Below are 13117 nucleotides of genomic sequence, written 5' to 3' on the forward strand. Positions count from 1 at the left end.
CCAAAGAGGGAAGGTTAACCAAAGCCCCATATACTACCCATCACTCCAACCTGTACACTTTCGTTGGCTGGCCCTTGCTTCATACTCGTCGCCAAAACCACTGGCTCCAGGTCATCTACAAGACCATGCTAGGTAAAGTCCCCCCTTATCTCAGCTCGCTGGTCACCATAGCAGCACCACCTGTAGCACGCGCTCCAGCAGTATATCTCTCTGGTCACCCCAAAGCCAATTCCTCCTTTGGCGCCTCTCCTTCCAGTTCTCTGCTGCCAATGACTGGAAGGAACTACAAAAATCTCTGAAACTGGAAACACTTATCTCCCTCACTAGCTTTAAGCACCAGCTGTCAGAGCAGCTCACAGATTACTGCACCTGTACATAGCCCATCTATAATTTAGCCCAAACAACTACCTCTTCCCCTACTGTATTTATTTATTTTGCTCCTTTGCACACCATTATTTATATTTCTACTTTGCACATTCTTCCACTGCAAATCTACCATTCCAGTGTTTTACTTGGTATATTGTATTTACCTCGCCACCATGGCCTTTACCTCCCTTATCTCACCTCATTTGCATATAGACTTATTTTTCTACTGTATTATTGACTGTATGTTTGTTTTACTCCATGTGTAACTCTGTGTTGTTGTATGTGTCGAACTGATTTGCTTTATCTTGGCCAGGTCGCAATTGTAAATGAGAACTTGTTCTCAACTTGCCTACCTGTTTAAATAAAAGGTGAAATAAAAAAATAAAAAGATAACATGATCCTTAAACCAGCAGCCAGCATGTAGTTGTCTATACTCTCATTGAGGTTTTCACTGACCTTTGGCCAGTTATTCAGTGCCTAATCACTGCCGACGAGAATTTGTTCCTGAAGCAGATGGTTTGCTCTGGGAGCCTAATGGTGTGCCTCCAACTCGGTTCAACATCATCATAGCTGTGCTCTGTCAACTGGTACTGATGTGAAACAAATGGGAACTGTTTACTGGTGTATGATGGTCAATAAACAGTCATGCATTCAGATCCGATAAAATATGAGCTAGTGAGCCTGAGGAAACCCATCCGGTTGTTTTAGGAGAGGTGCAACATCCCTCTTAGGTTGATATTAGTCCTCTATGGCCTGTTATTGGCAGAAATGAAAATGACTGTCCTAACTTTGTAATGAACACAGACAGTTATGATACTCAATACTGCCAGAGACGGGCCTAGTGTGAACCAATAACTATTTACTATTTCTTTCTCTACGGCTGACTGGTTCCTTTTCCCTGGTCACCTGTCACAGTTCAGTGGTAAAAAAGGACTTGGGAGAGGATTTTGATATGTTTTCAGAGGTGATGGAAGTGCCAAGTGCCAACAGCTGGGCCTGTGTGGGCAACAACGCTTGTGTCACAACGGCAGCTGCCTCTTTAGGGACAGGATGGCAAAAATGTATGCCTGTGTAGACCAGCCTCTGCCATCCTTCCACAGCTCTGCCGCCTGWTAACATTCAAGTCAAGCTGGCACCACTCCACTATACCATATATCCTTATAGGCATACAGCGCAATAAGGTAGTAGTCTAAATAGAACCCAAGAGTTATACTGTATAAGAGAAAGCGTTATGATTGACTTAAAGAGATATAACTCATTCATTCACCTGCTCTAGTACTAAGAGCACACGTTCTTGTTGCATCAGTGAGAAATAGCTCACTAACTCAATGTGTCAACCATCTGTCAATTTTAGGATATCCTTTTAGGATATKATTTTTATATGAAAAGAGCCCTACTTGGTTTTTAAAGGGAGCCAGTGACACCCAGTGGACAGAAGAACCTGCATCTACCTCATGAAGCAAAGTACAATTAACAAAACAGCATATGCACCATGGATGTGACCTTATGATATAGCTTTATAAGCCTTCAACAAACTGATATGAAATCAGTAAAAAGACAAGACATTTGCTTACGGTGTATGTAGAAAATGTATTCAAAACATGTCATATCTATAAAATCTCTCCCCAAAAATGGATCCATAACCATTTTTGACAAACATAGGTCCTTAATTGAGAAACTTGATGATTAGCAAAGTGGGAATCATAACCATATCTCTTCTTATACTTTTGAAGGCACCATAGATGCAGTTAGACCATCTCAGACTTTGACGAGTCCGTTGAAGTAGTCTTCCAGGATGCCCTCCACCTCCTCCTCTTTGTAATCTCGCACCTGGAACAGGGACCCGTCAACCGCCCCTCTGATCATGGCAGACAGTGCTGGACATGGGTAGAGAAGCCATATCATACAAGGTCAGTAGGTATAAAAGACTGGAATATGATCAAATCAACATCAAGTTGTGACTGTCTCAAATGTGGGATTGTTTAAAGCTTGCTGTGATATGTGTTATTGAATTCAATTACACGTATTATGATAATTTCTCTCAAAGTCAAACTGTAATCTTACATTTTCCAGAGGAGGGCCGGAAAAGACAGAGGATTTTCTTGTGCATGTCCAGTGCCCTTCCCAGCTCATACCCAACTCCAAGAGAGGGCTGTGTCACTTCAGCTATTATCACTGACATTAGAGAAGAGCAATGTTTAGATGAGGATTTTCTTGTGCATGTCCAGTGCCCTTCCCAGCTCATACCCAACTCCAAGAGAGGGCTGTGTCACTTCAGCTATTATCACTGACATTAGAGAAGAGCAATGTTTAGATGGAAACATTGTGTAGTAGCAAACACTACTAACTTGTCTTGCAACATGGGTATAGATTAGTAACTTTCAGCAATGGGTAACTTTTTAGCAAGAACAAGAGCTAATTTTTAAATACTGTAGGAGTAGCATTATACACCTTTGCTATTCTGAAATAAATCGCTTTCAATTAATAGTGACAGAGTAGATGCACATATTATAAACAAGACAACAGACATTTAAATATTTTCATCCTAGGCAAACTCATCCTGACTCTTCCTCACCATCAGACATCATAAGCCATTCCATATCTCGGTCATGGATACGTTTATCCCCGTCCTGCACAGCAACCTCTCCTAGGACAGTCAAGATGCAAGGTTCAAGTAAATGRTGACAAGTTCATGACCACCACAGTACAAATTCTAGTAACAATGCAAAAAAATCGTTTTATAAAACGTAACAGTCCAGCAAACGACAAGCAAGTTGAGCTCATGCTGGTAGCCAAATGTACAAATTCTTACAGGGAAATAAAGAACAGATGTGTCAGACACAATCTGTGATAAAGAACGTGGCTCACCTTTCTCTGACAGATCACAGAGACTCACGTGCTCCGTCAGAACWTCTCCATATTTCTGTAGTTTCTGCACAATTTTTTGATAAATAACCACATCCTGTCTTCCTCCACGAATACTGCCACAGAAGTAAATTTGCATGGCTTTCTTTTAGCTCGCTAACTTATAGGTGTCTGAAAACGTTTTGATTGAGTCGAGTGAAAATGATGCCTAAAAAAATCCAGTGTCCACTAGATAGCACAGCCACAAAGTCAAAATAGTTTATATCGTAAAAATGTATGATTTTTTTTTTTTTTGCTTTTTGTCTTAATTTAAGGTTAGGACACAAGGTTAGCACTGCGGTTAATGTTTAAGTTACGGTTAGGGTTAATTTTTAAATTACATTTAAGAAGATTCTTCGCAGAAATGGGAGGGGTTTATACATTTGTGGCTATGGTAACTAGTGATGACCCAAAGTGTGTGATTAGCTGAAGTGCGCTAGCCCATGCATCGTGTCCTTTCGCCTTTTAGCGCCATCTCGTGGCACACATGCTGGCGCCAAAACGCGAATACGTCAAATCCGCCTCGATTTCCGTTTCGTTGATATACAGGAACAGGAACGTCGACAGTGACTTGGTGGCCCAAAACATTGAGAAAAATATAACTGTCAAGGTTAGTGAAATTAGATGTTATTGTTACACACACGCCGATATATATGTTCAAAAGGTTTATAATACTCTCACCTCATGCATAGGGTGTGTCCCTCATCGGGCAGTCTGTATCGATATATTTTGCTAGCTAGTCGTTTAGCTAAATTGCTAACGGTAGCTAGCTGACGTCGTTAGCTTGCAGGCTATCTAAATCAGTTTATTTAGCTATTAGATAACAGCAGGTAGGTGGAGATATACTACTCTAAACTATATATCTGTCTCCATGTTCGTGCATTATTCGCTTCGTGTCAATGTAGTTAGCTAGCTAACGTTACCTCGTTTGAAAGTCATATTTTATTCGTCACTTTCTTCGTAAACAACAGGTGTTTACTAACAGTGAAGTGCTTACCGTTACGGGCCGTTCCAACAATGCAGAGAGAAAGAAAATACATAAATAACGAAAATAATAATAAATACACAATGAGTAACGATAACTTGACTATGTACACGGGGTACCAGTGCGGAGTCGATTTTTAACTAGGCAAACCAGTTAAGAATAAAGTATTATTTACAATGACGGCCTATTAACATGTCTCCTGCAGGGACGGGCGCTGGGATTATAAATAAAAAATATAGGACAAAACACACATCACGGCAAGAGACAACACTACATAAAGAGGGACCTAAGACGAAAACATATCATTGTAGCAACACATGAAAACACAGCATGGTAGCAACACAACATGACAACATGGTAGCAAGACAACATGGTAGCAGCACAAAACATGGTACACACATTATTGGGCACAGACAACAGCACAAAGGGAAAAAAGGTAGAGAAGTGCAGGGTTACGAGGTAATAGAGCAAGAAATGTACATATATCTAGGAATAAAGTGACTAGGCAACAGTATAGATAAAACAGTAGCAGCGTATGTAACGAGTAAAAAGGTCAATGCAGATAGTGCATCAGTACCGCCATGCAGTAGCAGAGAGAATGGTCAATGACTTGTGTGTTACAAACTTTAATACAAGCCAAACGTCCCTAGTTCCATAATAAACATCCATTGCAAAATGATAAGCCACAGGTAGACAGCAAGTACGGTATATAACTGCTGTGTTGATATGCCATTTCTACCCCTCAATAACACACTCTTCCCCCAGCCAGGGCTTGTGCCTGAGTCCGGCGTCCGTGAATGGAAGTGGAGATAGCATTCGAGATGGGTCCTGAGAGAATCTTACCAAACTCTGAGGAGGAGCTGGGCCAGGAGCGGCCGTCGGATGGTGGAGTGGGCGGGGAGTGGAGTGGAGAGGACATGGAGGAGGGCGGTGTGGGAGATGAGGAGGAGGATGATGGAGGTTACTATTACCAGCCACTAAACCAGGACCCRGATGGACTAAATGCTGCACCCGGGGACCAGCCTGAGGATATGCCCCCAGTAGCAGAGCAACTGCATGAAGTCCAGGAGAGAATAGAGGTATCTAACCCTATGTTCTGAATATGATCTGTGCAGTATTTCAATCAGTGTCATGTGTTTATCATTTGGACAAAAGTCAGTAAAATGTCAGTTGTCATTGCTTGTTGTTGAGACATTGATGAAACTTAATTGATTCCTCCACAGTCAATGGGCTTACATCTTCCCCAGCCCCCTCCCCTAGACAGTGATGAGGAGGAGCCAGAAGGAGCCTCTGCCCTGAGCAGCGCAGCCTCCATCCCCATGGATGAAGGTGAGGATCCAGTCTTGCTTAGTTCATCCACAGTACCCAAACATACAGGGGACGCTCATACAGCCTTAGAACTGACCATAGCTATTACTACTCCTTTATGGTGTTGCTTATTAAGTCTCCATGTCATGCTCACTCTCAATGTAATGCATTGTACTGATGTCCACTCCTCCTAAAGACCACGTGGAGCTGGTGAAGAGGACCATGGCAGCAGTGGCCCTGCCCTCTCTGGCTATCCCGACCTGGGCTCAGGAGATCTCTGACGACCAATGGAAGGACATGGTCCAACAGACACTCCAGACTCGCCAAAGCTCTGGAGGCCTGATGCTAGAGCGCAAATAAGACTGAATTGCCTCCTTCCCACAGTCTGTCTTTAACTGTGCCATGCATTTCACCATCACATTTACCTCAGAGGAGCTCAGCTCAGACTCCCCTGGGCGGGTCATGAGTCCTAGGTGTCTCAATTCTCAAGTTCCAATTCCTATTAGATTAAGATATCTCTCCTAAATATGTGTTTGATAGGAGCCTCTGGGTACTCACTACTTCTAAGGGCGGCAGGTAGCTAGTAACTGAAAGGTTGCTGGTTCAAACCCCAAGCAGACTAGGTGAAAAAGCTGCCCATGTGCCCTTGAGCAAGGTACTTAAAACGAATTGCTCCTGTAAGTCACTCTTGATAKGAGCATCTGCTAAATGACTAAAATGTAAACATTTTACTTGGTGTTTGTCATTTGTAAAGTTTAATGTGAATGAGGTCAAATTAATGAGTATAGTATATTTGTCTCTCAGATCATGCAAACTCTTACTGCTTCTGGAAGGAAGAACTTGAATCAGTGTACAGCAGTTTAAAGTATAATGAGGCTCAATGGTTATGACAGGTACAGCCAATTGGCCTTGAGAACAGAAATACTACTCTACATGAACTAGGAGTTCCCCCACCCTAAGCTTTCTGAAACGTTCCAGTGTACAGTCAAACCACCTTTCCAACACCAGATCGCCTTTGTTATTTTTGGGTGGTGATTACCATATTGCAATACTGTTTAATCATTGTCTTTGTTGAGCATAATATATATATATGGGCATCCATAAGAAATGAACAATGAAAATGTCCCTGTCTCGTAACGTGTTAATTTCCTGGGGACACAAAGGGGTGCACATTTTAGACACCTGATTCCACTCATATGTTTCTGATGAATGGAATCAGGTGTGTAGRGTTAGGGTAAAAACACAAATGTGCGGTCCTCAGGACCCTAGAAACACTAAGCTACTGCTGTTCAATTGATGATGGATATTGACTTGTTTTGTGTGTGAGGGCAACATATTTTCAAACTCAATGGATGTCAAACATGTCCACTTTATTTTTTGCCTTTTTCTTTTCTGTACATACATGAACATCTGTACAAAATGATTTTCATATTATGTAATGCTCTAACTAATTAAAGTACAACCTATGTACATATGACCTGGAAGGCAATTTAAGACTAGTGTCAGAACTGGACAGAGTGGAGGAGGGAGTGGAGCAAGACCCTTTGTTTCAAAATGTAATCTTCAGTTCGTGTGGCTGCTGGACAAACTAAGCACAGTTCCATGTCATCACTTGACACCCAGCAATGGCATTTAGTGTACAGTAACAATGCTACCTCTTAGCGTGTCTGGAATGTCTCAACAATTARCCTTTTAAGCATGGTCAGCAGGAATGTATGTGCCTTGTTCAGTCAGGTAAGAGAACAGTTACATTCATTTTATTATGAACTAATATTTTAAATTATATAGAAACGTCTCATGCACAGCTAACCTTTTCAAACCTCACCAGAAAAATACAATTTAGAGTATGGGTCTTTGGATTTGCCAAATCTTGTCTGCTATCTGAGCCGATGAGATTTGTTCCACGCAGGGTGAGTGTAGAGGTTATCGCTACTTTGATAACTGAGCACAGTACAAGATAAATATAAGTGTAAGGATAAACGGATTTAAATGTAAGGAAATTGAGATGATAAACAGCTCCAGATAGCTTGGATTAAGACTGCTCTAACATTATTACTGTCGGGGAGGAAACATTGGCAGCCAACCTTTCACTAAGCAAATCAAATTTTATTTGTCACATGCGCGGAATACAACAGGTGTAGACTTTACTGTGAAATGCTTACAAGCCCTTAACCAACAATGCAGTTCAAGAGATTGCCTGGGTGAGATGACGAGTCACTTTGCCCAGCAGCCATAGAGCGAGTTGTTCCCCACTGTTGGGAGTGATTGACAGGAAGCTCAATCAATAGATGAGACCCTTACAAAGAAATTATGACATCGTACAGCAAGTGGTAAGAAACAAGAGGGGGGGAGTGGTAAATGGGATAAACCTACAGGACAAGGGGTTGCAACCCTAAGCAATATACATTACAATATACCGTAACACAAATATTTGGAACGGTAACTGCAGGCTTTCCTTTTTCCAACATAATTATTGTGCCTGATTAGTGAAGCAAGTATCTTTTTTTATCTGTAGATAGTCCTTTAAGGAGGATGAATTGTGTATGGAAGTGCACAAAACAAAGTGCATGAGTTTGTTCCCTAAACAAAAAAAATATTGCTTGAGTGCTTGAAAAAAACAATAGAACACAATCTACCACAGAGACCTATTGAATCAAGCCGGTTTGGAGGAAGAGAAAACGAAATAGGATATTTTGTAGAGATTCCCTACACTTGAACTGAAACAACCCTTACCTTTCTACAATGAGGCTGACTCAACAGAGGAGCATTTTCAAGAAACATACACTGAACAAAAATATAAATGCAACGTGTAAAGTGTTAGTCTCATGTTTCATGAGCTGAAATAAACGTTCCCAGAAATGTTTCATTCTAACAAAAAGCTTATTTCTCTCAAATTTTGTGCACAAATTTGTTTACATCTCTGTTAGTGAGCATTCTCCTTTGCCAAGATAATCCATCCACCTGAAAGGTGTGGCATATCAAGAAGCTGATTAAACAGCAAGACCATTACACAGGTTCACCTTGTGCTGGGGACAATAAAAGGCCACTAAAATGTGCAGTTGTGTCACATAATGTCACAGATGTCTCAAGTTGAGGGGCCGTGCAATTGGCATGCTGACAGCAGGAATGTTCACCAGAGCTGTTGCCAGAGAATTTAATGTTAATTTCTCTACCATAAGCTACCTCCAAAGTCATTTTAGAGAATTTGGCAGTACATCCAACCGCAGACCACGTGTATGGCATCGTGTGGGTGAGCGGTTTGCTGATGTCAACGTTGTGAACAGAGTGCCCAATGGTAGCGGTGGGGTTAAGGTATGTGCAGGCATAAGCTACGGACAATGAACACAATTGCATTTTATCGATGGCAATTTGAATGCACAGAGATACTGTGAATAGATCGTGAGGCTCATTGTCGTGCCATTCAACCGCTGCCATCACCTCAAGTTTCAGCATTATGATGCACAGCCCCATGTCGCAAGGATCTGTACACAAGTCCTGGAAGCTGAAAATGTCCCAGTTCTTCCAAGGCCTGCATACTCACCTGAAAATGTCACCCATTGAGCARGTTTGGGATGCTCTGGATTGATGTGTACGACAGCGTGTTCCAGTTCCCGCCAATATCCAGCAACTTTGCACAGCCATTAAAAGAGGAGTGGGACAACATTCCACAATCCACAAATCAACAGCCTGATCAACTCTATGTGAAGGAGATGTGTCACGTTGCATGAGGCAAATGGTGGTCACACCGATACTGACTGGTTTTCTGATCCACGCCCCTACATTTTTTTAAAGGTATCTGTGACTAATTGATGCATATCTGTATTCCCAGTCATGTGAAATCCATAGATTAGCGGGCCTAATGAATTTATTTCAATTGACTGATTTCCTTATATGAACTGTAATTCAGTAAAATCTTTGAAATTGTTGCATGTTCCGTTTATATTTTTGTTCAGTATAAATCCACAAAAAAACAAATAAAAAAAGAAAGGCAAGAAGAAGGCTAGAGAGGAATAATTAGAGGCTGAGGCGACATTAACCATTGGGCCAGAAACATTAATAAACACATTAACATGAATTTGATGGAAGGAATGGATGAGTTGGGATAACAATCATGGCAGTCAAGAGTCTGTAGACAGAGCAAGAAGGTTATCTTTGAGAAAACGGAGAAAAGGATGGACTAATTCTGCACCAGTTTATGGTTGCTTTTCCTAAAGACCAACCTCTTGAGGACAATATTAACCTGACATTCTATCTAACGGAATTATTTTCGGAGGTTTCTTTTTGACACAGTGACATGATTCGTTTTTGAGCTACACCTCTAATTATAAAAAATACAATAAACATTTTACAGTTCAATTACAAGTTGAGACATTTGTAAACTCATTCTCTTGTACGGACAATTGCTAATATATCACGGTTTTGTATCTTTAAGTGCTTTTCAGAAGACCGGCTAGGAATTAACATATGAAAAGCCATATCAGTTTTGTGAACTACAAAACGCTGTCAAAAACAGACCAAAACAAAAACCTACACTTATTCATGTGAGCAGCTAGGTCTGAACTAWGTGATTGTTTTTTCATGGATTCTGACATAAACCAATCATCAGGATTACAATCATGTTATTAGCATATGACTAATCAACAGGGAGAATGCAATTCAACAGACGTGTAAGGCCATGATTTTACTATGCAAAAAGAGGTGACGAAGATACAATTACTGTACTAAAACGTGAGCAAAACAGTCTCATGGAAGAGACTGACATACAGTAAATAATTAAATTAAGATAAAGTCAGCCATCTTGATTCCTAGTGCTCTCTCATTTTATTTAATTGCCTTGCCTAAATTGTAGTGCTGAACGATTAGTGCTTTTTGAGGTCGGTTTGGTTATGAAAAAATAATCACGGTTTAAATGCTCTTTACATTATGTGGGTTGTTGTGCTGAGCGATTAACCAACATTTCATTTTTTTCTCTCCGGTTATTAAACAACTAATTGACCGGCATCAGTTCAATTATAGTTCTTTGTGAGCCCAACGCACCGTTTCTCTTTGGGAAATCAAATCATTCACGAGAGAACTCAAGTCAAGAACTATGTGGGACGCTGGGATGAAGGGAGTTGTAGTTTTCCTTAAGCAAATGTTCAACCTATTTCATTGCAGAAACGTGGTAATTAACTACAATAACCATAATCCATTGCACCTGTTTTCCCCAACTCGGACAGAGACGGATCAGAGAGGAAGAGGCGGAATGAAAGGTTTCACTGTCGCCAAAATCTGCCCAATATTTTGAACCAAAGCTTGTCGCCTGCTTTCCCGCCTTTGGGACAATGAAATTGTTAGGGTGGCGACATGAGCATCTCGTCATTATATACAGATCTCTGGACGGATACACTTTTAAGAGAGAGGAATGTACAGAACAAAACAATGAGAGGGACAGAGACAGTTCGTGAAAGTATGCCTTATCTACTTTGAAGCACTAGTAAAAAAAAATTTTTTGCCAGTCAGCTCTGAAGCATACTTTAGGCATGCTAGCTAAATAGGATGACTGAAACCAGCACAGTATGGGGAGCACATAGATAACGCTAGATGGCCTGGCTGGCTGACTGCTACTGCCTGAGCAGAGATGAGATGACGACTTTAAGGAATMAAAAATAATAAAGTAATCAAATAAAAACTTAAATATTTTATTATTTCATAGAAATGTCTTATTTTTTATTGATGTCTACCCAATGTGGACTTGACAGAGACACTGGAATATTTTCAATATTTTGGCAATTTAATGTTTGGAATTTCCATCAAGAAGCTCTAAAATCATTGCAATGTCATTATTTCATAATGAATGTAATATTTAAATAAATAATCGGAACCGAAATTGAACCGAAATTTTAATAATCGAACCGACCTAAAAAAACACTAATCCTCAGAACTAGTTGGTTGAATGCTGTAACACAAAATAAAATAATTAATAAAAGTCCCATGATGGCAATGACTGCCCAGTGCTGCTTATCACTTATTAACCATKATTTATTCACATTACTTTAATAAAATATTTCAGTTGTGTATATTACATTTGTTTTATTTGATTACTTTATTATTTCATTCTAAGTCATAATCTCATCCCTATAGAGCTATGCTGTCTGGCAAAATTAATATTTTAATAGTTCTTCGAAGTAAATAAGGCATACTTTTATGACTGCTGAATACCAACTATCAATTACTTAGATCATGTATTTTCAGTGAATTATGGTCATTGTAGGTAATTACCACATTTTCCGCGCTAAACTATGTAGAATACTGGCCTGTTGGCAACTACAACTCCCTACTATATCGTACAGTTTGGGCTTGATCTGATTTCTCTAGAAAAACTACACATTGAGTTACAGAAAAAATTCTAAAGAAATTGAATTCAAATAATAGAACCGATATCGGTCAATTAGTTGTTTAAAAAACATTTTGGTTAATAGCTCAGCACTAAGTTGTCTTGTAAGCTTTGTGTCACAGACTTGGCTTCCCCAACATTTACTATGTTGCCTGGGCATGACCTGACAGCTAGGGGTTTTTACAGAGCAGAACCACTACTTTCACTAGACTTCCAGCTAGATTAAAGCATGGCCTCATCATCCACAAAACCATTCAGATTACCCACACCCTCTCACTCCAGGCAAGCTAGCAAGAGAATCAATCACAATCTACTGCCCTCTATAGGTAATGCTGGGTTCCAAAAAGGAAACAAAGAAACATGCTTCACGGATGCTTACACTTAATACTACTGTTATGTTATTGTTGTCCTCGTGCAACCTAATGATCGGCCCACTGTAGGCAAGTATGTGTGTATTTTTGTGCAAGCGGGAACTATTGTAGGTCTGTATGTTCCTATATGTGCGCATATGTGTGTTCTTGTCCGTCTCTGTGATAGCCCTGGTTTTCTGCAGATGGGGATCTCCGGCAGAGATGAAGGAGTGGAGGGGGAGAAGAAGCGGAGAAGAAGAGGGGGCGTAAAGCAGGTGACTGGTTGGATGCGACACGGGGGGGGTTAGGTGCAGGGGGTGCCACTGCTCCCTGGTCAGAGGGCCTCCTCGTTGGCCGTCAGGTACTCCTCCGCTCTCTTGTGCTGCTCCAGGGCTTTTATAGTGTACACGTCCTGCGGCAGCTCCGATTTCCGCCGGATCATCACCTTCTCTTTCTTGATGTCCTTCATCCCCTATGGAAGTTTATAGAACAAAGTGTTCAAGACCATATCCAATATAGTAATGAAATGTCTCGAATGGACAGACATGGTCTGGTGAATTCATAAACTGACATGAGTTGGTTGAGGAATACGTTTAAACTTTAAAAACATAGAAAGATGAAAAGAAGAAGAAATACACATGTGAAACATCAACAGAACAGTGCTGTTTGTTCTTAATTCATTGATTAGTTGGTAGGTGTATTAATACTATCCTGAACGACAGCCTSTAGGTGGGCAGGCTGCAGGTGGGCAGGACAGTATGTGGTACGGGTGGTGTGAGTACATACCTGTGATTCAACAAATGAAGGCCTTGACGATTCATTGATTAG

The 13117-nt window shown here is 40.7% G+C and overlaps 3 protein-coding genes across 5 annotated transcripts in view; 1 reads left to right on the forward strand and 2 right to left on the reverse strand.

The window, feature by feature from the left end:
• Positions 1 to 1865: 1865 nt before the first annotated feature.
• Positions 1866 to 3481, reverse strand: dnph1 (2'-deoxynucleoside 5'-phosphate N-hydrolase 1). The gene is made up of 4 exons (XM_023969797.2): positions 3235 to 3481; positions 2942 to 3013; positions 2431 to 2541; positions 1866 to 2243 (listed from the first exon to the last, which is right to left on the reverse strand). The coding sequence occupies exons 1-4, from the start codon at positions 3368 to 3370 to the stop codon at positions 2125 to 2127; spliced, it is 438 nt and encodes a 145-aa protein (XP_023825565.1). The 5' UTR covers positions 3371 to 3481; the 3' UTR covers positions 1866 to 2124.
• Positions 3482 to 3778: 297 nt separating this feature from the next.
• LOC111951878 (male-enhanced antigen 1) lies at positions 3779 to 7052 on the forward strand. 2 transcript variants are annotated; one of them, XM_023970177.2, is made up of 4 exons: positions 3779 to 3880; positions 5021 to 5334; positions 5479 to 5584; positions 5760 to 7052. In XM_023970177.2, the coding sequence occupies exons 2-4, from the start codon at positions 5053 to 5055 to the stop codon at positions 5921 to 5923; spliced, it is 552 nt and encodes a 183-aa protein (XP_023825945.1). In that variant the 5' UTR covers positions 3779 to 3880; positions 5021 to 5052; the 3' UTR covers positions 5924 to 7052. The 2 variants fall into 2 exon arrangements, with proteins under 2 accessions (XP_023825945.1, XP_023825946.1); XM_023970178.2 differs by having other exon boundaries at positions 3791 to 3880; positions 5025 to 5334.
• A 602-nt stretch (positions 7053 to 7654) lies between these two features.
• Positions 7655 to 13117, reverse strand: part of ppp2r5d (protein phosphatase 2, regulatory subunit B', delta) — a 49581-nt gene continuing 44118 nt past the window's right edge. For both annotated transcript variants that reach the window (XM_023970193.2, XM_023970194.2), the window contains exon 17: positions 7655 to 12761. In XM_023970193.2, the coding sequence (XP_023825961.1) occupies positions 12624 to 12761 (138 nt within the window). In that variant the 3' untranslated portion in view covers positions 7655 to 12623. The remainder of the gene's footprint in view (positions 12762 to 13117) is intronic.

Source organism: Salvelinus sp. IW2-2015, linkage group LG25 (assembly GCF_002910315.2).
Source record: "Salvelinus sp. IW2-2015 linkage group LG25, ASM291031v2, whole genome shotgun sequence".
Taxonomy (NCBI): Eukaryota; Metazoa; Chordata; class Actinopteri; order Salmoniformes; family Salmonidae; genus Salvelinus; species Salvelinus sp. IW2-2015.